Below are 25,007 nucleotides of genomic sequence, written 5' to 3'. Positions count from 1 at the left end.
TGGAGGAGGAGGAGAGGAGGAGGAGGAGAGGAGGAGGAGAGGAGGAGGAGAGGAGGAAGAGAGGAGGAGGAGAGGAGGAGGGGAGGAGGAGGAGAGGAGGAGGAGAGGAGGAGGAGAGTAGGAGGAGAGGAGGAGAGTCAGAAGAGGGCAGAGGAGGAAGGGAGAGATCTACCCTCGTCCTCCGGCTGGTGGTTGGAGACGCATATGAGCCCATCCTCTCCTCCGCTCACGGTGATGGAAGGCAGGGTTGGGTGACAGCGGACCTGAAGGCAAGCTCGTAAGAAGAGAAGAGAACGAGGGCCAGGAGACCAAGGAGGGGACTGGGCAGGGAACAAGGGCGAGAACAAGAACAAGAACAAGGGCAAGTGTCAGGACGAGGACGAGGACGAGGACGAGGACGAGGGCCAGAAGAACAGGAGGAATGTGTCGCCCCGCGCACCTGCGTTACATCCTCGGTGTGAACATCCGAGTAGTTGCGGAAGAGCTTCTGAGTCTGCGAGGAGGGATCAACGTGAGAGATCATGAGCAGCTGAGCCGACGCCTCACCCTCATATCGTAGACCCTCACAAGTCGCCCGCAGCCTGTCGACATCATCGTTTCGTCGCTGTTGAGATGGGCAGACCAGAAGGGTTTACCCCCCGAGCTGGAAGGAAGTCAAGGATGGAAGGAAGTCAAAGATGGAAGGAAAGCCAAGGAGGAGGATATCGAGGAGGCGGGGAGAGAAGAGGACGACGATGAATGAGAGGGAGAGGACGAGGACGAGGACGAGGAACAGGGAGAGGAGGAGGAGGAGGAGGAGGATCAGGAGGAGGAGGAGGAGGACGAGGAACAGGGAGAGGAGGAGGTGGAGGAGGAGGTTGAGAAGGAGGATGGGGGGAAGTGCACCTGATGCTGCTGACCGGAGCATGAGGACTGCGCATGTCCCACACTTTGACAGTCCCGTCAGAGGAGGAGCTGTAAAGTAGGTGCGGGGAGAGAAGGGAGAAGTGTATGTCGTTGACTGCAGCAGCATGTCCTCCCAGCTACTCTCAAGCAATCAGATAAGAAAGAGTTGTTCTCGCATCACCTGGATGGAGCAGGAGAGCGTCTGCTCGTCGTAGACCTGCTCTTGCTCGTTGTCAGCTCGTCACGTGCCACATCGGGCAAAGTTTGCCTTGATGACGTGACCCGGTCCGCATGCTGAGACAGCCTATGGAAAGGTCGATCATGCTCGTCACAACATGGCCACGTTGCTCACACACCAGCAATCCCTGTGTGTTGTTGCAGACGTCGAAAACGTAGGGATTCTTGTCAAAGTCTTTTGCAGCTGGGAATGTGTGGATCACACTCTTCGACAACCTGCCAACCTCTTCAGCACCGACATCTGTAGGTCGTGCAGGCCTTACCGGAATGCCATGGGTATTCAACACAGAGATGCTACCGAAGCAACATCCTCGAGCACCTTCTCTTCCTGAAAGGAGACAGATTGTAACTGGAAACAGCCTGGACGAGATTTACAAGAGGGCGATGGTGGGATAATATACCACCCACAAACACCACTATTACGCAATTCCTTCTATAAACCCCTCGTGATTGTCAACTAAGACTACCAGAGAACAGAGGAAACGTCTCTTCTTGTAACTTTCCGTCTGTACATAAGAACTCTGCATCCTTCCCGCCGCCATCGCGTCGCACCCTCCCCATCGTCTTCCCTGCACAGCACGTGCCATTGCAGGAATCCGTTTACATGGAACTTTCCGTCCTGGGCAAGGCGGGGACTGAGGCGGGGATGAGGGTTTTGATAGTGGGTGCGAGGTGGGATGAGGTGTAAAGTCAGGTGGGGGAAGAGGGCTCAAAGCATGCTCAGGAGACGCAATGGTGGGAGAGCGAAGGGAGGGGAAGAGGCGATAGCTGAGGCGAGGGGAGGAGGAGGAGTCAGACGAGTAGGGAGAGGACAAAGTGGAGCTGCTACGGCAATGGTGAGCATGTGAGAACTGGAAGGCATCCATGAGGAGAGCAGAAGATCTGCCATATCTCCGAAGCGCTGGCCCCCTACTGGTTTACCTGCTGCTGACCTGCGGCAGCGGGGAGGAGAGTTCGACATCCTGGGACAGCACATGCAGGAAGGCGCCTTCTAGTACACTGTGTGCTGGTGTCTTGTGCAATGCAGGGAGTCGGAAGAGCCAATCGCTCCCTGCAAAATGCTCGCGGAGACGAAGGGTTTTGTTGCTCAGGGGGGGGTCGAGCGACGAGTCAAGCGAGGTAGACGAGTTGGGGTATGCGGATGATGAAGTTGTCGACGGCGAATCAGAGTGGGAGACAGTCTCGAACCAATCAGAGTCAATCATGGTGATGATCCTCCTCCACACGTCGCCATGACACTGACCAACTGTTTTTCCAGGGGTGGTACGACAAGGATGTGTGGGACTCGAAACTTTGGAGGATAAAGTCGTCAAAGACACGTCCGAAGAAGAAGAAGGAGAAGAAGAAAGCAGAGGTCAAACAAAATACAGTCCCCGCGAATAACGAGAAGGAATTCTCCAACAAAGAATGGAAGGACATGGGGAAAGCATCCAGTTTTGATTTTAAGAGTAAAAAGGTGGAGGATGCCAAGTTTGCGCAGAAGTAATCATTGCGGATTTTATTTGCGTCTATGAACTTTTTTTCTTTGCAGATTCAAGGAGATGATTGATGATGTCGAAGACGAGGACGATTATGACGACGACGAGGTAGCTGAACATCGTAATGTCACCGGTTAGAGCTTGTGAAACTTGACTACATGATCTTGACTTTGACTTAAGCTGTTCAATCTTCAAAGAAGGACAAGAAAGGGATGGGAGAAAAGAAAGTGATGTCAAAGAAGAAGCAAAAGGAAGATAAGGAGAAAGAGAAGAGAAAGCAAGAAAGGTTGAAGTCAGAAGCATTTCGACAATTGTTCGATCATTGGCACGCGTCAGCGGAGAAGTGCATGAATGATTCAAAGATCAAGGAGTTCGAAATCCGTAATCTCACCTTATCTTGTCATGTTCTATCTTTTGTGTTTATTCTCGCTACATGATATGTCAGATCTCACGGTCACCTGGTTTCTGCTTGTAGGTGATGCCATCACGCACTACAAGACTGAAACGCAAGACTACTACGTTTGGGACATGGGGAAGATGAACCAGATAGACAAGCTGATGGAGAATGTTTCTGTATCGGATGAATCAGACTGGTGAGACTTCTGACCTCAACTCCAGCTCTTCTTTGAAATGCATGCAGGTTGAACATCACCGACAAATGGAAGACATCTGAGGCCTATCAAGCCTATAGGAGACTTCATCCAGAATCCGAGCAGTATGAGAGGCCAGAGTCAGAATTTGTAATGATTGGCCGTGTGATATTCCTGTCCTGATACATTTGTCATGCAACGTTTGATCAGAATGAGTCAGAGGATAATGCCTACGCAGAGCAGTACCTTGCCGATATGATGGAGAAAGTTGACGCGGTAAGGAACATGATGAATTATTAAGCTGAGAAACCGACAACTTCTGCAACAGTACAACAAAAAGAAGAAGGCAGAAGCGTTAAACCAGACAAAGATAGAAAAAGAGAGGCAAGTGAATCGAAGCAAGACTGAGCTCATGCCGTTGACAAAGGTGTGTCTTCCTCCCTCTATGACCCCATTCTGACTGGATATGCTCAGGATGCCACGGAGAAGCCGAAAGGCTTTGGGGGCATAGGCGTTGTCTTTGAGCTTCGGCAGACTATCTTACGCCAAAAGTCGATTACAAAAACAAGGGAAAAATCAGGAGAGATCTACGAGGATAGCAAGGAATATCTGCCGGTGGTCGATCAAATTCTTCCTGATAGTCCAGCACGAAAAATTGGGAAGGTGCATACTGGATGTTCTGATTGGCAAGAACCTTCGGTTGATTTTGATGCCTAGATCAAGCCAGGGGACATTTTGCTGTCCGTTGGAGATAAGAGCACGAAGGGGATGGAAGTTCATGTAAGTATGGAGGAAGAGGGATGGAGAGAAGAGGGATGGAGAGAAGAGGGTTTGGAAGAGCGAAAAAAAGAAGGAGAACGGGAAGGAGAAGACGAGGAAGGGATGATTTTGGTCTTCAACGACTTCCTCCTATTCTTTTGTTCATCTTCTGTGCCTCACATTTGCCACGTCTTCTCTATGTGCAGCAATTGGCTCCATACATCCTCGGCCCGGTCGGGAGCTCAGTGTCGTTGAAGTTTAGAAGGTAAGGATTCTGCGCGTAGCGCTGCCCATGTCTTTGCCGCTCAACCTGTTGTAGGGGAATGGATGTGTTTGTTGTCTCCCTTCGACGGCAGGCAGTGGGAGGAAACGTGTTGAAACAACTTCCTTCCGTCGTCGAACACGATCTCGCCGCAAAAGAGGGATCTGCAGCCCAGCAGGCTTCACGCACCTTGAATACTTCATCGTGGAACGTCCTCATCAAGAAACCGAAACGCAAGAAGACAAAGGCAGCTGCCATCACAAGAGGTTGAGAGGACTTCTCTTCTCTCCTCCGTGACTTGTGCTGAATCAGGGAAGCCGAGCACGCCTCAGGAGCTACAGCGTGCTGCAGTCGTGTGCAGGGCCTGCGACGGTTTCACGACCGCCCATCCGACTGTCGACCATGCCCTCGGTCGATGTGAAGGGGTCGACGATTTCATCACCGTGATCCGCAACATCTCCACCCTCAACGGTCCTCAAACGCCCTTCTCGCTGTTACGGTCCGTAACGTTGTCTGTTCTCAGATTCCTCCCTGCTCCCCGTAGGTTGCATAACGATCCAGACACGGTCGGACCTGCAGGTCTGTGAGCTCCTTCCCTCGCATCCTCGTGACGCCTCAGAACCGCAGGGGAGCGTGTGGCTGGAATCAACGCACAAAAGCGCGATACTGTCCTGCAAGGACGAAGAGTCCGATATCTCTCTGGTGGGACTGAGCTTCCGGCACTCCTTCATTGGGCCAGAGTACGTCCGCGACTCCTTGCCCTTCGTCTGGACGAGCTGCCTCAAGGCAGAACAAGGGAAGTTGACCATATCTCGATGCACCGTCCTCTGTGAGGGCGGGGTAGGACTGTTCGTTGACTTCCGCTCCGACGTCGAATGCTTTTCCTCCTCCTTCAGCCACAACGGGGGGGACGGAGTGGTCTGCGTCAACGGTGGTCAGGTGGAGGCCTCGATGACCTTGATAGCAGTTGAGACGTCTTGACAGGTCAAACTGGAAGACTGTGACCTTGGCTTCAACGGCAAGAGCGGCCTGTACTGCACGGACCCAGTGTCGCTCATCAGGGCGACCTCCTGCAGGATCCGGGGCAACGAGTTTCAGGGCGCCTGCGTGACCAGAGGCGGGTACCTGCACCTCATCAACTGCTGGCTAGAGGAGAACAAGGAGTCGGCGGTGAGCTCCTTCAACTCCGGGTCCAGCTTCGACCTCATCAACTCCGACCTCGTTGGCAACGCGCATGGCGTCCATGTGGAGGACGGCGGGTGCGGGATCTGTGTGCGGTGCAGGGTCGTGGGGAACAAGGAGTTCGGCGCTATAGCAGTCGGCGATGGCACTGGGCTGGTCCTCCGGTTCTGTCAGGTAGGCCTGCTCTTGCCCTGCTGGGAGCTCTCGACTGAAGATGCTCCTCCTGCGCACCAGGTTGAAGGGAACTACATCGGGGTTGCCACTGAGGAGAAAGCAACCATCGCCTTGATGGAGACGAGAGTTGACAAGAACACTCTGACAGAAGCGAGCAACCTGAAGAACGAGGGAGTGATCTCTGGACTTCAGGACCTCAACCTGCGGAGCAAGCGGGAGGAGGAGCTGTTCGAGTTGGAGCCGGAGATCGATCAGTATTAGTCGGAGCTAAGAGGCTCGTTGATATCAAGTTGTCTATTTCGATACTGTCCTTGTAAGCTGCCGTGGAAAATCCAATGTGGGGGTAGGGGGTTCATTTCGGTATGACTGCGTGAGGTAGGGTTAGACGAGAAATAGATCAAGTAGGGGTGCATTGAAACACACTACATGGGGTGGTGTTGAAAGGGGGTAGGGTACTAAACAGGGCTAGGAACAAGTTGGGGTGGTGGGGTTCTTCATAAAGGCAAAAAATGGCCTAAGGATGGAGGAAGGAAACGACAAGACGAGAGGAAAGGAGAGAAGGATCAAGGAAGGGCAGGCCCGAGGGATAGAACAGACCCAAGAGTATGGTGCATGTTCAAGGCTAGGAGGGATGTGAATACACGGAGATATTTGTGTTTAGTCCTTGTTTGTCCTGAGGCGACCATAGTGAAACTGGAACTAGTTATGAACGCAAGGAGGATTTCTTTCTCTGAGACAGAACTCATGGAAAGTATCCTTTTCTTCTCTTGAGACAGTCAGACAGAATATGACAAAGAGGAGACTGACAGGGATGCGAGTTGATTTTGAAAAAGCGAGGCCATGTTGTTCGTCTTGAAATCATACCAGAATTTGACTCTGTTTGACCGTCTATCCGAAGGATGTTGAAAGTTAGAGACGGGGCGGTTCATATCTGGACTTGTACTGAATCTCTGAGCAGATGTTCGCTATTCTTCGTCAATACGTTGAAGTTCGCCAGAACTTCACCATGCTCACTCTCGATGCCAACGGCAACGACGTCGATGCCCTCCTCAAGGATGTCAACACCATCAACACCTGGGCGGAGCCGCACAACGCAAACGGCATCACCCCCAACACCGTCATCGACTCCAACGATGAGCCTCCCGGCAACAACCAGCAGCGCATGGCAGTGCGCGGATACTAGAGCTGGTGGAGCATGCCAGACCGACAGTGTTTGTCATTGAATGAATGATGATAGTGTCGGCCACTCTACTGACTTGTGATACATCATACATAGTGATGGGGATGTGACGACACGTGCAATGCTATAGCAATGGCACCTTTATGACGAGCAAGTGACACTGCAAGTGACAAAGGAAATTAAATCGAAGATACGCAACATCCACAGCGCTTGATTTTGCCTTCTGAAAACACGAGTAGTTGTTCTTTTGGAGAAGTGTCCTACCCACTCGCACCGCACAGATTGTTATCCTTCGCTGTGCTTTGCATTCGCTCACCGCACCATTTATCGATGTTGCTCGTACATGTCGAGGCAAAACTTGCCCGTCCTTGTTTCCTGCATCTCGACGCTGAGATAGGAACAACGAAAGCTTGCAAACGTACCCGGAATTCCTTGATGCTGGCGCTGTACTCCGGATCCTGTGCTTATCATTCAAGAGAGCAATACGATAGTAACATTGACACCTTCTTGATCATCCCGTCGAAGAAATCCGAGTACATTCCTCCGCAGAACTTAGGAGGGTTGACGCAGGGAGCAGTCTGCACGAATATGAGCCAACGAGGAGAGTCCAGGGGCCGAGAGCTCAAGACAAACCAGAGCCGCCAAGGCGAAGTCAGCGATGCCAGGCTGATCTGATCCCTTGCCATCACCAAGGTACTTCTTTCCTCCAGCCTTGTCGAAATAACTATCCAGGGTGCTGACTGCCAACAAGAAAATATGAGCGGCGATGGCTCTGCGATGACGTTGAAAGAACTCACCGGACGCTTTCATCTTTGCGATGAGCTCCTTGAGAGCTTCAGGATCGTCCGGTCGGACTGATCGGAAATGATTCCTGGATAATTGGACGGCAACGGGAGAAACCTCTCAGTCAGAGTACAGAGACGACCATTCCCGTCGCACCTCAGTATGCTGTCGTAGAAGAGGAAAAACTTGATTTGTAACCACCACCCTCCGACAGACGTGATGAGATCTTTCCAGGTCTGAGAATTCCCTTTCTTCAACAGGAACGAGTAGGCGAACGCTCGTGTCTGAGGACCCCACTGCTGGTTCAAGAACTCCTTCAACTCCGGGTCAATACCCCCCATACCTGACAGCCTCTGCGCAATAGTCCAGCTGTCGTTAAGCACCTCTCCTTCGGGGAGAACAACCAAAGGGACGAGTGTCAAGTTCTCCTTCTCATCACCATCCGAACCCTTCGCTGCCTTCTGCTTGTCCGCCAGCCGAACCGACAACGTGGGAAGAATGTGATCGCCAGGGGTGAAGGGATGCTCGTCAAACTGCACCCGAGCGTACAACAGAGACCAGCGCGCAAACTCAACGTAGTGGGAGAAGGGGATCGTAACCATCTGCGGTCGCTGCTTCTTCCTCGAGATCTCCTTGAAGTCTCCGCTGACCAGCCGAGCGAACGCCGCCAGCATGTCGGCAGGGCTCTGTCCAATGACTATCAGGCTTCGATTCCCCAGGGGACGGAAACCGTGGGGTCAACCACCCACCCCTTCTAGTAAAACAAGGGGAAAGGTAGGGGTCCGCGTGTTCTGATCGCAACCTTGGTTGACAGTGAGCGGGCCTGCCTCAGACATTTCGACGGGTGCCGTGACCGCGGGCCGTGATTCCAGTAAAGTGAGCCTCTGGTCACTCAGTGACCCGGACCGGCAATCGGGCCCGGGGCCAGATTTGGGTGGGCCCCTTCCCCGCGCAGGCCCGGCCGTTTTTTTCTTGTCAACTGACAATGAAAGCGATAAAATAAAAACATGGGCGACGGCAAGAGGGCAGAAGGCTGCAGAGACTATGAGGAGGAGATGAGGAGGAGAAGTGAGCAAGAGCCAGACAGCTATAGCAGGAGAACGGAAGAGCGCGTGGCAGTGTTATTGAGCTAGGAGTCAGTTCGCAGAGTCTGAGTCCTTAAGGCGATAAGAGCAGATCGGATCAAAAGTAAAACGCGCAGTAGAGTTGAGAACGGAGGATTCAAGAGCAATCATCAAAATACTATGTAAAGCCTCTGACTTGAACTCTCAAAATAAGGTGGTCCGACAAGTTCGATGGTGATCCAGCCGCGTTTTGTGGTGAGCAAGAAGGTAAAGACAAACTTTGAGAAGAGTATAGAGAAGAAACAGGGAAGTATAGTGCCTAACGGAAGTACCTTCGAAGATGACGATGAAGATCCCCACGAACCAGCTGTCCGCCGACGTTCAAGCGTGCTGCAGCAGCTCAAAGAAGGGATCTTTACTAACAATCCTCGTTTCTGGGAGAGTCTGGTATACATAATCTTCCTTATCATCTTCACTTGGGTCTGCATGAATGCGCAAGGGGGCTCCAAATCGTACAGCCTGGCCCAGAGCATCAGGAACGAGTTGTCGTCGTTTGAGTCGATCAGCTCAGCAGGGGATTGGTACGTTTTCATGCAGACCACATTCGTTCCTGCTGTGCTCCCGGTCACGTGGTACAATGGCGACTCGCTAAATTCAGACGAGCTTCGGCAGGTGAACATGAAGTTCATGCTGCTCGGAACGATCTCAGCGCGTCAGGTGCGGGTGAAGCCGAACACTTGCAACATGATGAAGGGCAGCAAGATGGCGAAGTACGCGGACATATGCTACGGACCGTACTCCAGCTCCAATGAGGATCGCGCGCCCTACGGGCCCACGTACGCGACAGACATCAATATGAAGAAATTCAACTACCAGACGGCGCTCGAGCTCGGGTGCAAAGTTGGATGCTCAACGCGGGGGGTGCTGAACGCGTATTCGGGGGGAGGATACAGAGGTGGAGGAGGAGGGTTGGCTGCCTTGTCCGGCTCACTATTTCGCAGAGGACATCCCCTCGGCAAGGAACCTGACGGTCCAAACAGATGCAATTGCGAAGATCTCACAGCTCAAGACTGACCGCTGGATCGACAAGTAGGGCAAGTTGGAGCTCGTTACTTCTGACGTGATGGTAGGCAAACGCGCGCTGTGATTGTTGAGTTTGCGATGTACAACCTGGCGACAGATCTGATGGCAGTAAGCATTATGCTCCTCACACCCTTGTCGGTCTCACCACCTTGACCGCGTTAGGTGGTTCAACTCATCTACGAAGAGGATGAAGCAGGCTCGATATCAGCTTTCATTCAAGTCATCACTCTGAACATCAAGCATCTCTATAGGTGCCTCGCAACTGCACTGTTTATTTTCTCCCTTGACTCAGCTTGACAGCGACCAAGGATCAGCCGTCGACTTGATCGCAGGTTGAACATCATCTCGATAGCGAGCTGGTTCTCTACTCACTCTTGTCTTCTCGATTCGGGGAACAGAGGCCGTGATGCTGTTCATGGTAGTCGGATACCATGTCCTGTCGCTCTGGCACTGGTACAAGCTCGGGTTCACTAAGTACTGGAAGTCCTTGTGGACCGTCATCGACTGGGTCAACTTCGTCTTGTTCTACGTTGCCTTCGGTCTCAGATATGGCGCCTTGCTCAATGCCAAGGTTTGTTCACCTGTCAACATCATTCGACCAGAAACTTTGACTGCTTGTCTCCAGAGTGCCAACTTTCCTCCTGCTGACAACGAGTTTGTCTACTACGCCCCAGCTGCCAACATGGTCAGCATGGTCTGTGCCCATCGCTTGTTGACTCTTTGCTGCTCCTGACGATCGATGGCAGTGGAAATATGTGATGGGGTTCAACGCCATCCTCACGTGGTTCAAGATGTTCAAGGTAAACTCCTCCCCGACCTGGTTACCAGCTACTGATCTAGCTTCAAGTACTTCGGCCACATCCCATTCATGTCTCGGTTGATCAGAATCATGGGAGCTTGCGTGGAGGATGTTGCTGCCTTCATGCTCTGTACTTTTGTCGCGCTCAACGGGTAACAGTCTTGCCCCGTGGTCCCCTTTTCGCCTGCTGCGTCCTCTCCTCCTATACTTCCTCCTGTCTGCTGCTCCTTTCACTCCTCCTGTACTGCCCGTCCTCCGGTGCTCCTTCCTTTTTCTCCTCACGTCTTTCCCCTTCTCTGGTACTCCTTTCCCTCCTCTGGCCCACGGCATCCTGGCTTCATGTCCTCCTCTCAGCCTCTCATGTGCGCGTATAGACGAGAGTTGCATATAACTTGGATCCCTCCAGCTTCGTCTTCACCTTCATGCTGACCTACGGAAATCAAATGAGCTCTTACTCCACGTGGACTACCACTCTCATGACGCTTTACCGGATGTGCCTGGGCGATTGGGATTACGACTCCATCTACAAGTAATTCGCTTCACCGCCTGCCTTTCCGGCGCTTCCCTGCCTGCATTTTCTGCTCTCCGCCCCTCGTTCTCTTGCGCTGATCCAACCTTCAGGTACAACTGGGTCACTGGCAGGATTTACTTCGCGTTGTGGACCATCCTGTCCATCTGCTTCCTCCTCAACATGTTTGTCGCCATCATCATGGAGAGCTATGAGATCGTAAGGGAGCAAGAAGAGAAAGTGACATTGATGTCCTACTTGCGTGACAAGCTATCACACGTCATCGGGACCACTGTCCACCCAATCCAAGTAGATCACCGTGGCGGCGAGGAGGCGTCTGGAAGGGTGCCTGAGACTCTTCGTACGAAATCGTTTGCTGACTTCATGTGCCAGGAGGAAGCGACGCTGGAGGAAGATGACGGGAGAGTTCAGAAAGACGTCTTGAAGTTGCAGACTGACGTCGAGCTTGTGCTGGCGTCGCTTGTTGACTTCCGGAAGGAAATGAGGAGCCTCGGTAAGAAAGTGCATCAGATCACCGAGACAGGCGGAAAGGGGCACTATCCCAGCAATTTCTTAGAGTGAGCTGCAAGGATGGCTGCTTGAAAGGACAGGTGGACTGAGCTCTTGGAAAGAACGCGACCTGAGTAGGGGACAGAGCCTGTGTCCTGGAGGTTCCGTCAGAGAGTTTTTTATCTCCTTCAGCTGCGAGACAGCTGGTTAGAGAGCAACAAAAGCTCCTCTGAGACTCTGCCCTCCGCTGCGAGGGCCAAGGCTGGGTTTTATGGTCAGATACCCTCCAATGTACATTACAAGTAAACTATTTCGCTCACCAGCGCTAGACATGAGATGTAACAACGTCCTTTTGCGATCTTCAGTCAACGATTTCCAGTCTGCGATGTAAGAGGACGGGCTTGTTTTCCAACTCTCCTCTTCCCCTCTGAGAACCCTCGAGATCAGTCCCGCCAGGACGCCTCCGCTGCTGCTCGATTGTACAACCAGGTCTAGAGCACCAGCGTAGCACTGGAGAGCAGCGAGCTTCAAACCTGACAAGTGGATCAAAGGGAGTCGGAATCGGAAAGCAAGTCGATACCCTGAGAAGCAAGTCCGTTGGCCACTAGCAGGTACGCTTCCTGCATTGAACTCAGCCAGGTGAGTTAGAAGATCGGAGTGGTGACCAGTCTCTTCCAAGGTCCGCGAATGTGCGTTTTTCCTGAGCAAAGGTAGTTTGCCCTGAACTCATCATCATTGGGATCATCTTTAGACGACTTGGATGCGGATAGAGCCGATGGAACGGTGGAGATGTTGAACAGATCGCAAGTCGAGGCATCCAGATGCCATCCGTGCAGGTCGTTGGTAGTTATCGGAGTTTGCACTGGAAAAAGAAACCTCAGGGCGTGTGTGTAGGAGCTCTCAGTACCGGCCAGCATCCTTGAAGCTGCCGCTTGGAATCTCATCCAGTTTTCAGACGAACAATTTGCTGTGTCAAAGTCAAGAGAGATCAGGTCAACACGAGGAAAATACCCGAAGCTCGATTTCGTTGGTGCTCTTGATGGAAGATGGCCATTGGTGGTTTGAGATAAACTTGTCTCAATCCTGTTTCAAGAGTTTATGAAATGTTTAGCGGACATGTTTTATCCGAGATATCTGTCCGTGATCAAGGCGCAACAAAGTTGGGGTGTACCTTTTGCAGCAGCGGCAGCAACCAAGTAGGAATCTGTGCTAATCCTTTCAAACAGAAAGCCCAACATGCTCAATGCAAAGCTGATGACCTGTGTGATTATCGCAGTAGGACGAACAATATGAATCCCTTTGAAACCCTCTGGGGCACCACATCAGCGTCGAAAACGAGACAGGAAGGAACCGACCTCAGATCTTGCCAGTGCTTCGAATGCATCAACATGAAATCCCCTGATGCAGTGTGGTGCAGCTCTCCGAGACTTGTGAAAGGGTATCACTACACATCATCCGCTTGATACGACAAATAAAGACTTTTTGATGTGCTTTCCGTGAAATTCTGTCGTTAAGCCCCTTCTTTCGTACTCCTTCAATGCTTCTCTACTTTCAATCTATGCACATGTAAAGAGTAATTGGACAATACATTGTTGTCAAGATCGACCTGTGGTGTTGGTGAGTCTGGAGCAGGAAACCATTCCAATCCCCAAGATCGCAGCAAACGGACTGTCGTTCCAACCCGAGACTGTCAAGAAGGTAAAACATAACTCTATGTTCCCACCTGAATGGTCTTGACAATGTTTGGCTGCCTGCGATGTTGAAATAAGAATACATGACTCTTGTAAACAAAATCGACCTGGACGGCGGTCATGCTCTCTGGAATCAACTCAATGCAATCATAACGGTCCACACGGTAATAGCAATCATCTTTCAGGGTCTATTCACGACTCGAGTGAGGAAGGACAGCTAACGTGTCGAAATATCTATCTTCACCTTCTCACTCAAAAACTTGACGAGGCGTGGAGAGAGGATCACATCGCAGTTCATGCACAGGATGAAAGACCCCTCGGCCTGGGATATCCCAAGGTTCTTGGCTTCGTATTCCCATCCCCTGGGGAGATCGAGTCAGAGATGGGAGGGGACGGCGGATGAATCCATTTCACCTGCAGTTTACCTCCTTGTGGACATGTTGAGGAACTGTGATGATGTGCAACCGTGGTATGTTCTTGGGCCAGACAAGCGCCTTCATCAGCAGGTCAGGCATAACTCGGGGCCAGGTCCTCTGACCTCTCGGAGAAGTGGACGAGATCCTGGCGGATCCCATTCAACTACGATGATCTCGTAGTCTAGACGGTAAAGAGACGCAGACTCGGACAAGCTTGCGATGGTTCTGTTGAAACGATGAAGGAGGTTCTCCCCGTAGTTATCGTTGCGCATCACCATCACCACGCTCAGATACACCGACTTGCTCGCTCCCATGACTGCCGTCATGGCGGCCATAAAGGTGAGGAGTGCGACGATTTCCAGGTATCTCATCCTTCAGACGAGGAGACTTCCCTCCGAGCTTGACTTCATTCTCTCCTCTCTCCTCTCACTTCACCCGCTCTCCGTTCTGCCCCTTGACCCCACAAACTTGAATGCGGCATCGCGTAGCGATTGTTTGCAGATTGTTTGGGTGAGCATGCGAATGAGGGGGATGATTTATAGACTGTTGATCCCACTGTCACCGTCCGATCAATCAGTGATGCGGCCCGGGCCAGTGCCGATGACTCAGGCCGCCGCCGGCCCGGGGGCCCCGGTCGGATCCGGCCAGGCAGTGCTGAGAGCCTGCCGGGTCTCTCAGTCCTGTCCGATCACGTATCAAGCTTGACGATGGTTGTGATCGTCTTCGACGGAGATAGATCAAAAATCTACTAACGGAGGGAGGGATTACAAATGATTAACTTCAACGAAGTACACATCATTTCAGGAACTAAAGGATATTTGCAAACCAAAGGATTCGTCGAGAGTGTGTTTAATCTGTATTATCATACTCTCTGATCTCTGACAGTGTATTCAAGAAAAAAAAAATCTTCACACTTCACCAAAGAGATCGACTCCACCGGATAGACACTCAACACTGACAAGGTAGCCTGAAAGAAAGCTCTAGAGCGACCCTCCTTCTGTTGCAAAACGAAGGCAGTGATATCCAGCATCCATTTGCTCTCTAGATACCTATCGCCTTGTCGTTTTCCTCCTTGATTCTCGAACCTGCTTGAGATAGTTCGCTCTCTGGGGATTCGACCAAAGAGGAAGCCCCAGCTCTCTCATCTTCTGTCTGTGAATGGTCTTCAACTTCTTGGCTTTCGCAGGCTTCATCAGATGCAGCTTTGCTGGAACATAATCTTTCGACCTGCGCTTTGCAATCTTGCCCTCCTGGGTCTCCTTCTCCCGCACCACTGAAAAGTAATCGTTGTAGTACTTGATGCGAGCCTTGTTGATGGAATCATAACCCGAGGGCAGAGTGGTCAGGCAGCCCAGGTTGTGAGATTTCCCCGTTACACGCTGCGACTTGCGGATGGCACCTACCAGTCCCCTCCCACCTCCTCTCAACCGAAGCAGGGTCCCCCCCTCACAATGGAGCGAAAGGTCGACGAAGAGAATGAGGCCCAGCCAAACGCAACGGGTGGATAAGAACTGTTTCATCTTGTTGTTTGAGTTGACGATGATAACCTCAAGGGCTCCTGTTTGACTCCCTGCCGTAAAGCTTGTTTGGCTGCGGTCGCTGCACTACCCCTATCCACCAATCTCTGTTGCCTCCTGTCCTATGATCTCCTTTCAATTTCAGATTTCATGAATTTCAATCGATCTCTTGGCTCTCAAACTGCTCCTGCAATCTAGTCGCCTTCCACCGTCGAGGGCGCTTCAGGAACTACCTCCTTGCATTTGGCTGCATTGCGCCCGCTCCTGCGAAACCAATTTCATGTAGTCTCCTGAACCTTTTGATGATGTTTTGAAATATAGGAGTATATTTTAGTTCTCAAAAATTGACATAACAAAGGTTACAGAAGTTTCAAAATTACACATATAATTTGGAATTTTGGGTGATATTTCAAATTATGACAAGGTTTGGTTTACCACCCCCGATGCACCCCTTGCTGTTGCAGCGCGAGGCCATGGCAAACGGCCGTTGAACAATACTGAAAAAAAATGGATTAATTGATCTTTACCCCCAAATTCAACGTCTTAGTGGGTGTCCTTCAAAATTTTCGAGGTAATATCTTTGTTTTGTTAGTTGGCAGGTTTGTGGCTTAGAGCGTAATACGAGTAGGTAGGGGTACTCAAAATACCCAATAGGCCCAATAAAAAGGTATAGAAGAACGGGGTACTAAGTAAAAATGGGGGGGTACCTGATTAGGGGTAGGGGACCTGACCTTGCCCAAACCCTGACCCCTGACCCTGTTTACACCCTACCCTACACTGATATTCCACCGCTAGATCAACCCTACCTGGTTATTCGACAAGCATCGGATGACCCCATCATATCACTCAAAGAATCTGGGAATTTGGGGGGTAATATCTCACTCCCAATCCCGTAGATCAACATTACCCCTCATTTTATTCACCCCCACCCACTCATTTCACACCCACCCACACATGTTGATTACACCCCCACCCCCCTATAAAGAACTTTGTTCATTCCAGAAAGCTTGAACGAAATGCTCGCAGAAATCCTGGCTCGATTGTCGTCCCCTCCTCCTTCTCCTCCCCTTGCCATCCTCCTACCCTCAGTGGGCATCTCAAAATGTCGAAAGTGCTGACTGAAATCTCTTCCTCTTGTCTCTCATCGTCTCTCGCTCTCTTCCAGATTCCATGATCCGAAGACAAGTTCTAGTTTGTGTTTTTTCCTTGCAGCCAGTTTATTGGTTTCTGGCTGTGCTAACAGATTGATCTATATCCTTTTCCAATAATTGTATGAATTTAGAAGGTGAGGTGCGGGAGAGAAAGGTAGGGAGGAAGGGAGGGAAGGAAGCAAGGAAGGAGAGTATTTCGCAGGGTCGTGCAGCTGATGTGCTCACTCAACACTTGTCTGCAGGGACAAGATGACGCGCTCCTGGGTTGAGATACCAGAGAATTCTGACTTCACACTTGACAATCTGCCATATGGAGTCTTCTCAACGAGCTCAAGGCCACCAAGGTGCGGGGTTGCCATAGGAAATTTAGTCCTGGACTTGTCAGTTGTCACTTGCCTGCTCCGGGGCATTGGAGGCTTGGACCCATCGTGCTTCTCAAAGCCAGCCTTGAATGAATTCATGGCATGTCCTTCATCTGTTTGGAAAGCTACAAGAGAAAGACTCATGGACCTTCTCAGAGAAGGAGGAAGCAGGGAATTAAGAGACGATCCTGTAATGGCATCCAAGGCATTCGTCAAGTTAGATACAGTGAAGATGCATCTTCCGGCTGTCATACCAGACTACACAGACTTTTACTCTTCCAGAGACCATGCGTTCAATTGCGGGTGCATGTTTCGTGATCCAGCGAATGCCTTGCAGCCCAACTGGCTACACCTTCCTGTTGGATACCATGGCCGCGCATCTACCGTATTCGTCAGCGGGACCGAGATCGTTCGCCCACGAGGTCAGTTGCAGAAGGATAAAGGAGACCCAAAGAAAGGAAGCGAGTACGGTCCATGCAAGAACCTGGACTTTGAAATGGAGATTGCGTTCTTTGTAGGGGGGGAGCCCCTGAGGTTGGGTGAGACCATAACCATGGACAACGTTGAAGATCGAATCTTCGGCCTTGTCCTCATGAACGACTGGTCTGCCAGGGACATCCAGTCGTGGGAGTATGTCCCACTTGGGCCCTTTGGATCCAAGAACTTTGCCACCTCCATATCTCCTTGGATCGTTCCATATGAGGCCTTGAAACCATTCACCTGCGAGACCATCTCCAGGGTTCAACAGGACCCCGAGCCGCTCGACTACTTGAAAGATCCCAATTACTCCTCCTTCGACATTGACCTCACGGTCAGCATCCAGGGTCAGGATATGCCTCAAGCAGAGCAGGTCTGCCGCACCAACATGCGCAACCTTTACTGGAACATCAAGCAACAACTGGTGCATCACACAGTGACAGGATGTCGGATGAGGCCAGGAGATCTTCTCGGTACCGGCACAATCAGTGGGGGCGAACAAGACTCTCTTGGGAGTCTGTTGGAGATGAGCTGGAGAGGTACTCGTGATGTTCCGCTTGGTAGCTCTGGAGAAAACAGAAAATTTCTCAAGGATTTTGACAAAGTGATTATGAGAGGAAAATGTCAAAATAAGGTCCAAGACAGCAATGGGAACGAGAGAATACTGTCACTTGGCTTTGGAGAGTGCAATGGTAAAATTGTTGTCTCATTTTTCAAAACTTACTCGAGTTTCAATTGCTGCAGGCAAGATCTTCCCTGCTGGCTCCATTATTGAAAGTAATCCAGCGCACGTCCACCTGGAACAAGAGGTACTTGCAGCTCACGGAGTGTCACAAGTTGCGTCTATGGGGGCAAGACGATTTCACACTTGGAAGCTTTACGGTCATCAGATTTTATTATACCCACTAATCGATTGAAGATTTCTGTTAGGCTACTGGCGGTCATCGTGCACTTGGCGAGTGAGAATCGCGTTGGCCGCAAAAGGCATTAAGTATGAGGTTCGGAAAATTGTTAAAGCTACCTTAAAATGTCCAAACTGACAACTGTGATAAAACAGTACGTTCCCATTGACATCTCAAAAGGGGACCAGCATGACAGTGAGCATGAAAATCGCAACCGAATGAGACAGGTGGAAATTTGGTTCAGTCTTTCCCTGCCGATGATGGTGGGCTCAGGTTCCGACTTTGGAGGTGTATGATGAAGAAGCAAAGACAAAGGAATTCTCTGTATTGGATGTGGTAGACCAAGTGACGTCATGACAGAGGCTGCTGAGTCAGAGCTTAGCAATCATCGAATTTCTGGAAGAGACTTTTCCCAATTCTGGTGCCGGATATGTAACTCTTTTTCATGTGTTGATGTTGATTTAGGTTGCTCCATGTTGCCAAAAGATCCTATTGAAAGGATGCGAGTGAGACAGGTACAGTGATCTTACCAGCGTCTTGTGGGGACTCTCTGAATGCGAAGTGGAGGATTTCCAAGTTTACAGCTGCTGCAGATATCGGAGATAATCAACAGTGGAATACAACCCTTGCAGAATCTCAGCGTCCTCAAAGCTATTTCAAGGTAGTCAGACTGAATCTCAGGCCATCCTCCTCTCTGATGATCTTTGCAGCAACGGGCAGATGGATTCGAAGGTATGTGACTGTGTGTTGATGAAGTCGAGGATGATCAAGATTTGGTCCGTGAACTTGAGACAACAGGATTGGGCACACAAGGCTATCTCAAAGGGCTTGGAAGCTGTGGAGGTTTTCGGACCATGAGCTTCAACTTCTGTCCTCACGTGTATCCTTTCGTTCAGGTCCTTGCCCTGCAGATCCTGGAGGAGCTAAAGGAGGATCGAGGAAACGACAGCGTGTACCTTGCTGGAACCCGCGAACCAACCATGGCTGATGCCTGTCTGATACCTCAGCTCTACAATGCCCGAAGGTCTGGAATGTGCGATGAGGTGTTTGCGGGTCAATGTTACAGTCACTTCCTCAGGTATGACGTCGACCTTGCCACGACCTGCCCGCATCTCTTGGAGGTGAGAGACGGTGAAAGAGGAAGAAGAGTGTCGGCGGATGACGGTGAAGATTCTGTCACGTGACAACATGATGATTTGCAGGTTGAGAAGCGTTGCAACAAGTTGGAGTGGATTGCGTCGTGTCATGCAAACCTACAGAGTGATGCTCAGGTGTAACGTCGGCTAAGGTAGTGTTTAAATGGCATTCAACGCTCTGGCCCCTGCGCTACAAGCCTTGGCTGCCTAGTCCTCCACTTGTTTCTAGCTCCTTCGTGACATCGGACAATTACCATCCTTTTCTAAATTGGCAGAACTTGCAGCATACCTACGATTTAATCATTCAGCACCTCGCTCAAACAGTACTTGGTTAAAGCTTCTGAGTCAGGCTCAGCGGCCTCCTGGTTGAGCTTCTCGGTGTTCTCTTCCTCATTCTCTTGAATCTCGTAGCTTCCATCTGGACTTTGCTTCTTCACGCAATGGGGTACTGCCCATGACTCGAAACCGATCGAGGCCGAGCAAGCACTGTTCCCTTCAACCATTTTCGTCTCCTCCAGCTTCTTCTTCCTCCCCCCATTTATCCACACCCAAACAAAACATCCGACGACCAGACCCAACAAAGTGACGCCCCCGAGGCAGCTCGCAAGAATGATCTCCGAACGGGTGATGCCGCCAAGTGACTTCACCACGGTGGTGGAGGGGGACGTGACTTTCTTGACCCCTTGACTGGCAGGAAGCCCGTCCTTCACAAGCTCAGCATTGAGACCATCAGAACTGATGCTGTAGCTGTCTGCTGACTGCGTACCGTCGAGCTTCACCTCGGTCACAACCTCTACCCCGCTGGCTAGCAGTCGTCGGTGTATTGCAGATCGTCTGAGGGAGATTTCCCTCACCTCTACGATCCTCACCCTGTTAAGAGAAACCTTTGCTGCACGCGCGAAGCTTGCAAGGTACTTCACTCGGATGTTTTCAAACTCAGCGCGGGTCATCGAGAAAGTGACGAGAAAGTTGACGGTGGCCTCGATGGCGCTGTTACCAACTGGAGTCGTTTCAGGGGTACTGGCTGGATTGGTTGATTCCATGGATGATACAACACTCGTAATGTTGTCGTATGTCCTGGTTGATTCTTGAAGACTGTTTTCACCTGTGATGTTGGTCAAGTTTTGTGCGCTTGTTGTCTCTGGAAGCACTGTGGTCCCTGGAAGCATAGTAGCATTGGTGTCTGTGATGATTATAGTTGTGCTTGTTTGTTGATGAACTTCAGGAGAAGTTGTCGTAGACACGTTGCATGTCAGCCCTGCCCATCCTTCAAAGCAGACACATCGTCCTTGCCCATCGCATCGTCCCTTGCTGTTGCAAATCTTGCTGCTACATGGGACGTCCAGGGTACTGCCGAACATGTTGCATCGAGCGCAGGCCGCACTACAGTTGCTGATCCCATCCTGAGCAGCCAGAAGCTTCCTCTCAGCAGAGGGGATCAGGAAGGTCCCACCTGAGGCGTCTGCTCCTCCTGCATTGCCAGCCAGCGCCAGGGCTGCCGCCATGACGGCCCAGACGAGCGCCATGGGAACGCGAGGACTCAGTGATCACGTCAAGTTTGACTCATCGGACCCTCGGAACCAGTTCCGGGGTCAGCTGGTGGCCTGGCGTTGCCTTTCGCCCAAACAACGACCCGGGTCAGTGTTCAACGGAAGTTTGGCACTGAGCGAGTCACTTTTACAGTGCCCGGCCCCGAGTCACCGGGCCCGGGCCTGTAGATCCCCGGTTGAATCGGAAGCTCTTTTCTCTTCACTGAGTCAAGTTTCCACTAACCCGTCTGTGAGATCAAGGTTCCGGACTACCGGGCCCGGAAGTTCGGAGCTCAGCGGCCGGCGCCGGGTTGGGGGCCCGGGGCCCACTGAGTGCGCCCAGTCAACTATCAGCCTCAACGGCTAAGACTCCGAGTGCGACAATCACCCCCGTGGCCATGACCCCCACCCATTCAAAGAAATTTACACCCCTCCTTTGACCAGATTTTATACCCGTATTTACCAAGTGCATTGACACCCCCTACCTATCCAATAACTCTACATACCCACCCTTTTCCACAGAGTAGACCAGTTGATGGCTGCGACTGAGTGATAGAGCAAGGGAGGAGAGGAGTGGAGAGGAGAGGAGGAGAGGATTCGATATAGAGGCCATGGCGAGGAGGCCCAGGCAGGATGAAGGATGGCGATCAGTCAGACTGACAGTATGATATCAGGATGGAGAACGAAGCAGCGATCAGTGACATAGTCGAGTACAAGTTTGCGACTCCACAGGAAAGATGCGGGAAGACGCCACCCAAACATCACTGGTTTCAGGTTTGACACCTTAGAAGTGCATGCAGGAGGAAGACTGATGCGGCGATTGCAGACCATGATGGGAGATAAGACGGAGGTGGAGATGGCACTGCAAGGAGGGGAGAGCAAGAGGCAAGCTCTGAGTGAGGAAGAGCTGAAGCGCGTCCGACGAGAGAGGCGAGAGAAGTCGAGGTCTTTCATCAAGATGAACAAGTCCATGCGAGCAGGTGGAGTAGTTGGAGGAGAAAGGAGAGGCAGGGAGGAAAGGGAAGGAGGGACGGACGGACGGACGGACGGACGGCGGCTGCGACGAGGCTCTGACGTGCTTGAGCAGCGTCGTCGACACCAACTTCAGGAATCAGTGGCAGCAAGGATGCAATGTTCTCACATGACAGTGAGGTCAAGCTGCAAGACAAAGAGATCAGCGAGCTGTGCAAGGGAGTTGTAGACGAGTCTGAGATATCGAGAGTGAAGGAATGGCTGGAGAAGGTAAGGACATGAATGAGGTAATCCTCTCCTCCCTCCCTCTGACCTCTTGGCTTTCCGTGATCTCCCAGGCTGGTCCGAAGCACCGGGCGAATTTCAAAAGGATCTTTGGATCCATCAAGGAAAGGAGGAGGAGGAGGAGGAGGAGGAGGAGGAGGAGGAGGAGGAGGAGGAAGAGGACGAGGACGAGGACGAGGAGGAGAAGGAGGACGAGGAGGACGAGGAGTCTGCTGACGCAGCGTGACAGGAGCATTTTGTTGATCGCACTTCTCCTCATTCTTCTTTTCTCTCCTCGATGAGCTCCAAAAGCAGCACTTCTATTCTACAAAAGACAAAAGATGGAAGGGAAGGAGCAATCAACGAATATCTGAAGAAGATTGCAAAACAGAAGCGAATGTGAGATCAAGAAAGAGCTTCACTCCGTTGTGGTGGTGGTGATAATGATGGAGATTGAGATGATGATGATGATGATGATGGAGGTGATGGGGATGATGATGGGGATGATGATGATGATGATGGAGATGATGAATATACTGATCAACGAACAGATTGCACGAGTTGTTTCAAAGGTGCGACCCGAAGACTTCGTCGCAGTTTACAAGCTTGATCGATCGAGAACTCCTTGTCCAGGTGAGGTCATGAGAGCGAGGAGAGGAGAGGAGAGGAGAGGAGAGGAGAGGAGAGGAGAGGAGAGGAGAGGAGAGGAGAGGAGAGGAGAGGAGAGCTAAGCTGTGGACAGGAGAGAAAAGGAGAGAGGGCAGGAGAGGCAGGGAGATTGTGTGTCATGGTGACCAGACAAAGCGAGGAGGAAAGGGATGGAGGTCAGAAGGGAGCAGGAGCAGAAGTGAGGAGGGGAGGGGAGAGGAGGGCACGAGGTTGTGGAAGGAGTGAGATTGTAATTTTCTTGCAGGAGATTGAAAACTCAGATGTCCATCTGCCTCTTATAAGCAGACAGAAACTCCTTGACATAGTTGCTCAATGCAGGACTTACAACACAGTACAGGTGAATTTCAAATAGTTCCTCCCCTCTCACCTATCCTCCCTACTTCTCTTTCCTCTCCTCCCCTCTCCTTCCCTCCCCTGCTTTCCCCTGCTTTCCCCTCCTCCCTTTTCCTCTCCGCTCTCCTCGCTCCTCTCCTCTCCTCCATCTCTCTCATCGCGACTGATCAACCCTCTGCTTCAGTGCATAGAAGTCAACAGGAACTACATCTCATGGGCTGAAATCTTGCGCTCCGTTCACTCTGCCTCCTTCGAAGAGCTGAAACACAACAAAGCGCAAGTCCTGGTCAGCTACCCCCTTCCTCTTCCTCCTCTCCCTTGCTCTTCCTTCTTCCCTTCTCCTCCTTCTCTCAGTTGCTCGCCCTCCTTGTCCTCCTTCCCCTTTCCTCCTCCCTCCCTCCCTCACCAAAGTCGACGTCCTCCCTTCGTCTCCTCCTCCTCCTGACGTTTCTCTCTTGCAGAAGATCTGGTCCGACAGTGCCTCCAGTACCCCACAGCGACCTGCCTCCGTCCTCTCCTCCTCTTCCTCCCCAGACCGCAAGGCGGCAAGAAGTCTCGTACGCTTCCACTCTAGTGTGGGCAAGAAGTTCGTCTCCTCTCCTGCCCGTCGCCCTCACCTCCTCCTCTCCGCCGACCTCCTTCGGCGCTGGAGTCCCGTCGAGCTTCAGAAGGCATGGCAGCGGCTGCGGGTACGAGCAGCAGGCCCAGCAGGCTTCTTGCTCAGAGAGAGGATGGGAGAGTTTGGCAGGGAAGAAGAGGAGGACGATGAAGACGAGGAGGAGAGGAAGGATCGAAGGGGAAGGGGAGCAGAAGCCCAGGCGAAGAAGCTGCTGGGGTTCATGGAGGAGAGCAGGATGCTGGAGGAGGAGGAGGGAGCGGAGGTGAGAACCTCTTCCTCCCCTCCCCTCCCCTTCCCTTCCCTTCCCTTCCCTTCCCTCCCCTTCCCTTCCCTTCCCTTCCCTTCCCTTCCCTTCCCTCCCCTTCCCTCCCCTTCCCTCCCCTTCCCTCCCCTTCTTTCCCTTCCTGCTCTCTTCTTCATGCTTCCTCTCCTCTCTCCTCCTTTCGGCTCCTTTCCTTTCCTCTCTCCTTCCCTGCCTTGCTGCACAACTGCCCTCCCCGTTCCTCCTCTGGTTCTCCTCTCTGTCGCTCCTCACTCCCGTCACAGGCGGCAGCTCTTGTCAAGCTTCTCGAGGGCGCCATGCAGCAAGAGCGGGAGGAGGAGCGGGAGGTCGCCCAACGACCTTCCTCCAGCTGCTCCCAGCTCAGGCCCAGCACGTCCCTCACCTCCTCCTCCTCCCTGCGCTCTGTTTCACGGATGGGAAGCTCAATGAGCATAGCTGGAGTATGGAAGGAGGAGGAGGAGGAGTGGAAGCGAGCGGTGCTGCTCCTCTCCTCCTCCGATCCTCGTCTCGACTCCCTCCCCTTCGCCATCGCATTCAGCAGGAGGCACAAGTGACCCCCCCTCCCTCTCCTCGTCCTCCTCCCTTGTGTAAGCAGAAATTTCAATAATGAACATCTAGAGCTCCAGCACAACGCTCCCTCGTCCTCGTCCTCGTCCTCGTCCTCTGTTCTACCTCTTGCTGCTCGACCTCGCGCTGTTGGGCGCCACCTTTTGCGGCTGTCTGGACTTTCTCTTGTTGATACCCCGCATGGTCTTGGCCTTCAGCTCGTCGCGGCTGAGGGGTCTTTCCTCCTCCTCGTCGCTCTCCTCCGCGCTGTCGTCCTCGTCTCCGATGAGAGGAGGCTCGACGTGGATCACGACGCTGGGGGACTGGTCAGCAGGAGCAGATGGAGAGCGAAAGGTAGATCATTGGAGAGGAGGAGGAAAGGAGGAAATGGAAGGGGAGGAGGAGGAGGAGGAGGAAAAGGAGGAGGAGGACGAGATGGAGGAGATGGAAGGGGAGGAGGAGGAGGAGGAGGAGCAGTCAGATTGTCTTGCACCTTCCCGCTGGAGCAGCTGGTCCTTGCCCGATCACGCTCAGATTTGCTCCATCGGCAAGTAGCGAAGCTTGCATGTTCTGACCAGAAAGTCAAAGTAGGAGGGGGAGGGGGAGGGGGAGAAGGATGAGAAAGGGACTTACGCTAGTATCGTTG

The 25,007-nt window shown here is 52.0% G+C and overlaps 12 protein-coding genes across 12 annotated transcripts in view; 6 read left to right on the top strand and 6 right to left on the bottom strand.

Annotated features, from left to right (window-relative positions):
• Window positions 1–1,396, bottom strand: part of GUITHDRAFT_113113 (hypothetical protein) — a gene marked incomplete at both ends in the record, with an annotated part of 3,302 nt that extends 1,906 nt beyond the window's left edge. The window contains 7 exons of the mRNA XM_005827774.1: window positions 173–263; window positions 440–493; window positions 547–643; window positions 886–1,022; window positions 1,067–1,102; window positions 1,242–1,338; window positions 1,386–1,396. Of these exons, the coding sequence (XP_005827831.1) occupies window positions 173–263; window positions 440–493; window positions 547–643; window positions 886–1,022; window positions 1,067–1,102; window positions 1,242–1,338; window positions 1,386–1,396 (523 nt within the window). The remainder of the gene's footprint in view (window positions 1–172; window positions 264–439; window positions 494–546; window positions 644–885; window positions 1,023–1,066; window positions 1,103–1,241; window positions 1,339–1,385) is intronic.
• Window positions 1,397–2,325: 929 nt separating this feature from the next.
• GUITHDRAFT_142468 (hypothetical protein) lies at window positions 2,326–5,828 on the top strand (the record flags this gene model as incomplete). Its single annotated transcript, XM_005827773.1, has 15 exons — window positions 2,326–2,328; window positions 2,381–2,604; window positions 2,654–2,733; window positions 3,046–3,193; window positions 3,241–3,355; window positions 3,401–3,466; window positions 3,519–3,617; window positions 3,665–3,853; window positions 3,908–3,970; window positions 4,156–4,214; window positions 4,269–4,477; window positions 4,524–4,710; window positions 4,756–4,790; window positions 4,831–5,150; window positions 5,196–5,828. 15 exons carry the CDS (start codon window positions 2,326–2,328, stop codon window positions 5,826–5,828), a joined length of 2,430 nt encoding a protein of 809 aa, XP_005827830.1.
• A 694-nt stretch (window positions 5,829–6,522) lies between these two features.
• GUITHDRAFT_154025 (hypothetical protein) lies at window positions 6,523–6,947 on the top strand (the record flags this gene model as incomplete). The annotated part of the gene is made up of 1 exon (XM_005827772.1): window positions 6,523–6,947. One exon carries the CDS (start codon window positions 6,526–6,528, stop codon window positions 6,748–6,750), a length of 225 nt encoding a protein of 74 aa, XP_005827829.1. The 3' UTR covers window positions 6,751–6,947.
• A 124-nt stretch (window positions 6,948–7,071) lies between these two features.
• On the bottom strand, window positions 7,072–8,204 carry GUITHDRAFT_113110 (hypothetical protein; the record flags this gene model as incomplete). Its single annotated transcript, XM_005827771.1, has 6 exons — window positions 7,072–7,122; window positions 7,170–7,205; window positions 7,251–7,325; window positions 7,381–7,487; window positions 7,545–7,618; window positions 7,687–8,204. 6 exons carry the CDS (start codon window positions 8,202–8,204, stop codon window positions 7,072–7,074), a joined length of 861 nt encoding a protein of 286 aa, XP_005827828.1.
• Window positions 8,205–8,825: 621 nt separating this feature from the next.
• Window positions 8,826–11,566, top strand: GUITHDRAFT_113109 (hypothetical protein; the record flags this gene model as incomplete). The annotated part of the gene is made up of 11 exons (XM_005827770.1): window positions 8,826–9,549; window positions 9,596–9,683; window positions 9,725–9,785; window positions 9,840–9,928; window positions 9,978–10,009; window positions 10,076–10,248; window positions 10,303–10,371; window positions 10,424–10,477; window positions 10,525–10,628; window positions 10,883–11,005; window positions 11,098–11,566. 11 exons carry the CDS (start codon window positions 8,826–8,828, stop codon window positions 11,564–11,566), a joined length of 1,986 nt encoding a protein of 661 aa, XP_005827827.1.
• Window positions 11,567–12,039: 473 nt separating this feature from the next.
• GUITHDRAFT_142465 (hypothetical protein) lies at window positions 12,040–13,927 on the bottom strand (the record flags this gene model as incomplete). The annotated part of the gene is made up of 9 exons (XM_005827769.1): window positions 12,040–12,114; window positions 12,160–12,461; window positions 12,666–12,803; window positions 13,101–13,181; window positions 13,218–13,245; window positions 13,293–13,373; window positions 13,430–13,547; window positions 13,600–13,679; window positions 13,724–13,927. The coding sequence occupies 9 exons, from the start codon at window positions 13,925–13,927 to the stop codon at window positions 12,040–12,042; spliced, it is 1,107 nt and encodes a 368-aa protein (XP_005827826.1).
• Window positions 13,928–14,650: 723 nt separating this feature from the next.
• GUITHDRAFT_142464 (hypothetical protein) lies at window positions 14,651–15,121 on the bottom strand (the record flags this gene model as incomplete). The annotated part of the gene is made up of 1 exon (XM_005827768.1): window positions 14,651–15,121. One exon carries the CDS (start codon window positions 15,119–15,121, stop codon window positions 14,651–14,653), a length of 471 nt encoding a protein of 156 aa, XP_005827825.1.
• Window positions 15,122–16,518: 1,397 nt separating this feature from the next.
• GUITHDRAFT_158280 (hypothetical protein) lies at window positions 16,519–18,017 on the top strand (the record flags this gene model as incomplete). Its single annotated transcript, XM_005827767.1, has 2 exons — window positions 16,519–17,742; window positions 17,853–18,017. The coding sequence occupies 2 exons, from the start codon at window positions 16,519–16,521 to the stop codon at window positions 18,015–18,017; spliced, it is 1,389 nt and encodes a 462-aa protein (XP_005827824.1).
• On the top strand, window positions 17,954–19,325 carry GUITHDRAFT_154023 (hypothetical protein; the record flags this gene model as incomplete). Its single annotated transcript, XM_005827766.1, has 12 exons — window positions 17,954–17,990; window positions 18,039–18,106; window positions 18,166–18,237; window positions 18,284–18,325; window positions 18,371–18,431; window positions 18,476–18,525; window positions 18,604–18,671; window positions 18,721–18,742; window positions 18,809–18,853; window positions 18,907–19,034; window positions 19,089–19,131; window positions 19,213–19,325. 12 exons carry the CDS (start codon window positions 17,954–17,956, stop codon window positions 19,285–19,287), a joined length of 711 nt encoding a protein of 236 aa, XP_005827823.1. The 3' UTR covers window positions 19,288–19,325.
• A 254-nt stretch (window positions 19,326–19,579) lies between these two features.
• GUITHDRAFT_142462 (hypothetical protein) lies at window positions 19,580–20,672 on the bottom strand (the record flags this gene model as incomplete). The annotated part of the gene is made up of 2 exons (XM_005827765.1): window positions 19,580–19,594; window positions 19,647–20,672. The coding sequence occupies 2 exons, from the start codon at window positions 20,670–20,672 to the stop codon at window positions 19,580–19,582; spliced, it is 1,041 nt and encodes a 346-aa protein (XP_005827822.1).
• Window positions 20,673–21,350: 678 nt separating this feature from the next.
• GUITHDRAFT_113104 (hypothetical protein) lies at window positions 21,351–22,314 on the top strand (the record flags this gene model as incomplete). Its single annotated transcript, XM_005827764.1, has 4 exons — window positions 21,351–21,449; window positions 21,502–21,655; window positions 21,763–21,917; window positions 22,162–22,314. 4 exons carry the CDS (start codon window positions 21,351–21,353, stop codon window positions 22,312–22,314), a joined length of 561 nt encoding a protein of 186 aa, XP_005827821.1.
• An 810-nt stretch (window positions 22,315–23,124) lies between these two features.
• Window positions 23,125–25,007, bottom strand: part of GUITHDRAFT_158279 (hypothetical protein) — a gene marked incomplete at both ends in the record, with an annotated part of 6,573 nt that continues 4,690 nt past the window's right edge. The window contains one exon of the mRNA XM_005827763.1: window positions 23,125–23,379. Coding sequence (XP_005827820.1) covers window positions 23,125–23,379 — 255 coding nt within the window. The remainder of the gene's footprint in view (window positions 23,380–25,007) is intronic.

This window comes from Guillardia theta, assembly GCF_000315625.1.
Source record: "Guillardia theta CCMP2712 unplaced genomic scaffold GUITHscaffold_64, whole genome shotgun sequence".
Lineage (NCBI taxonomy): Eukaryota > Cryptophyceae > Pyrenomonadales > Geminigeraceae > Guillardia > Guillardia theta.
The sequence above is the reverse complement of the archived record's forward strand: the minus strand, read 5'-3'. Positions and strand labels throughout refer to the sequence as shown.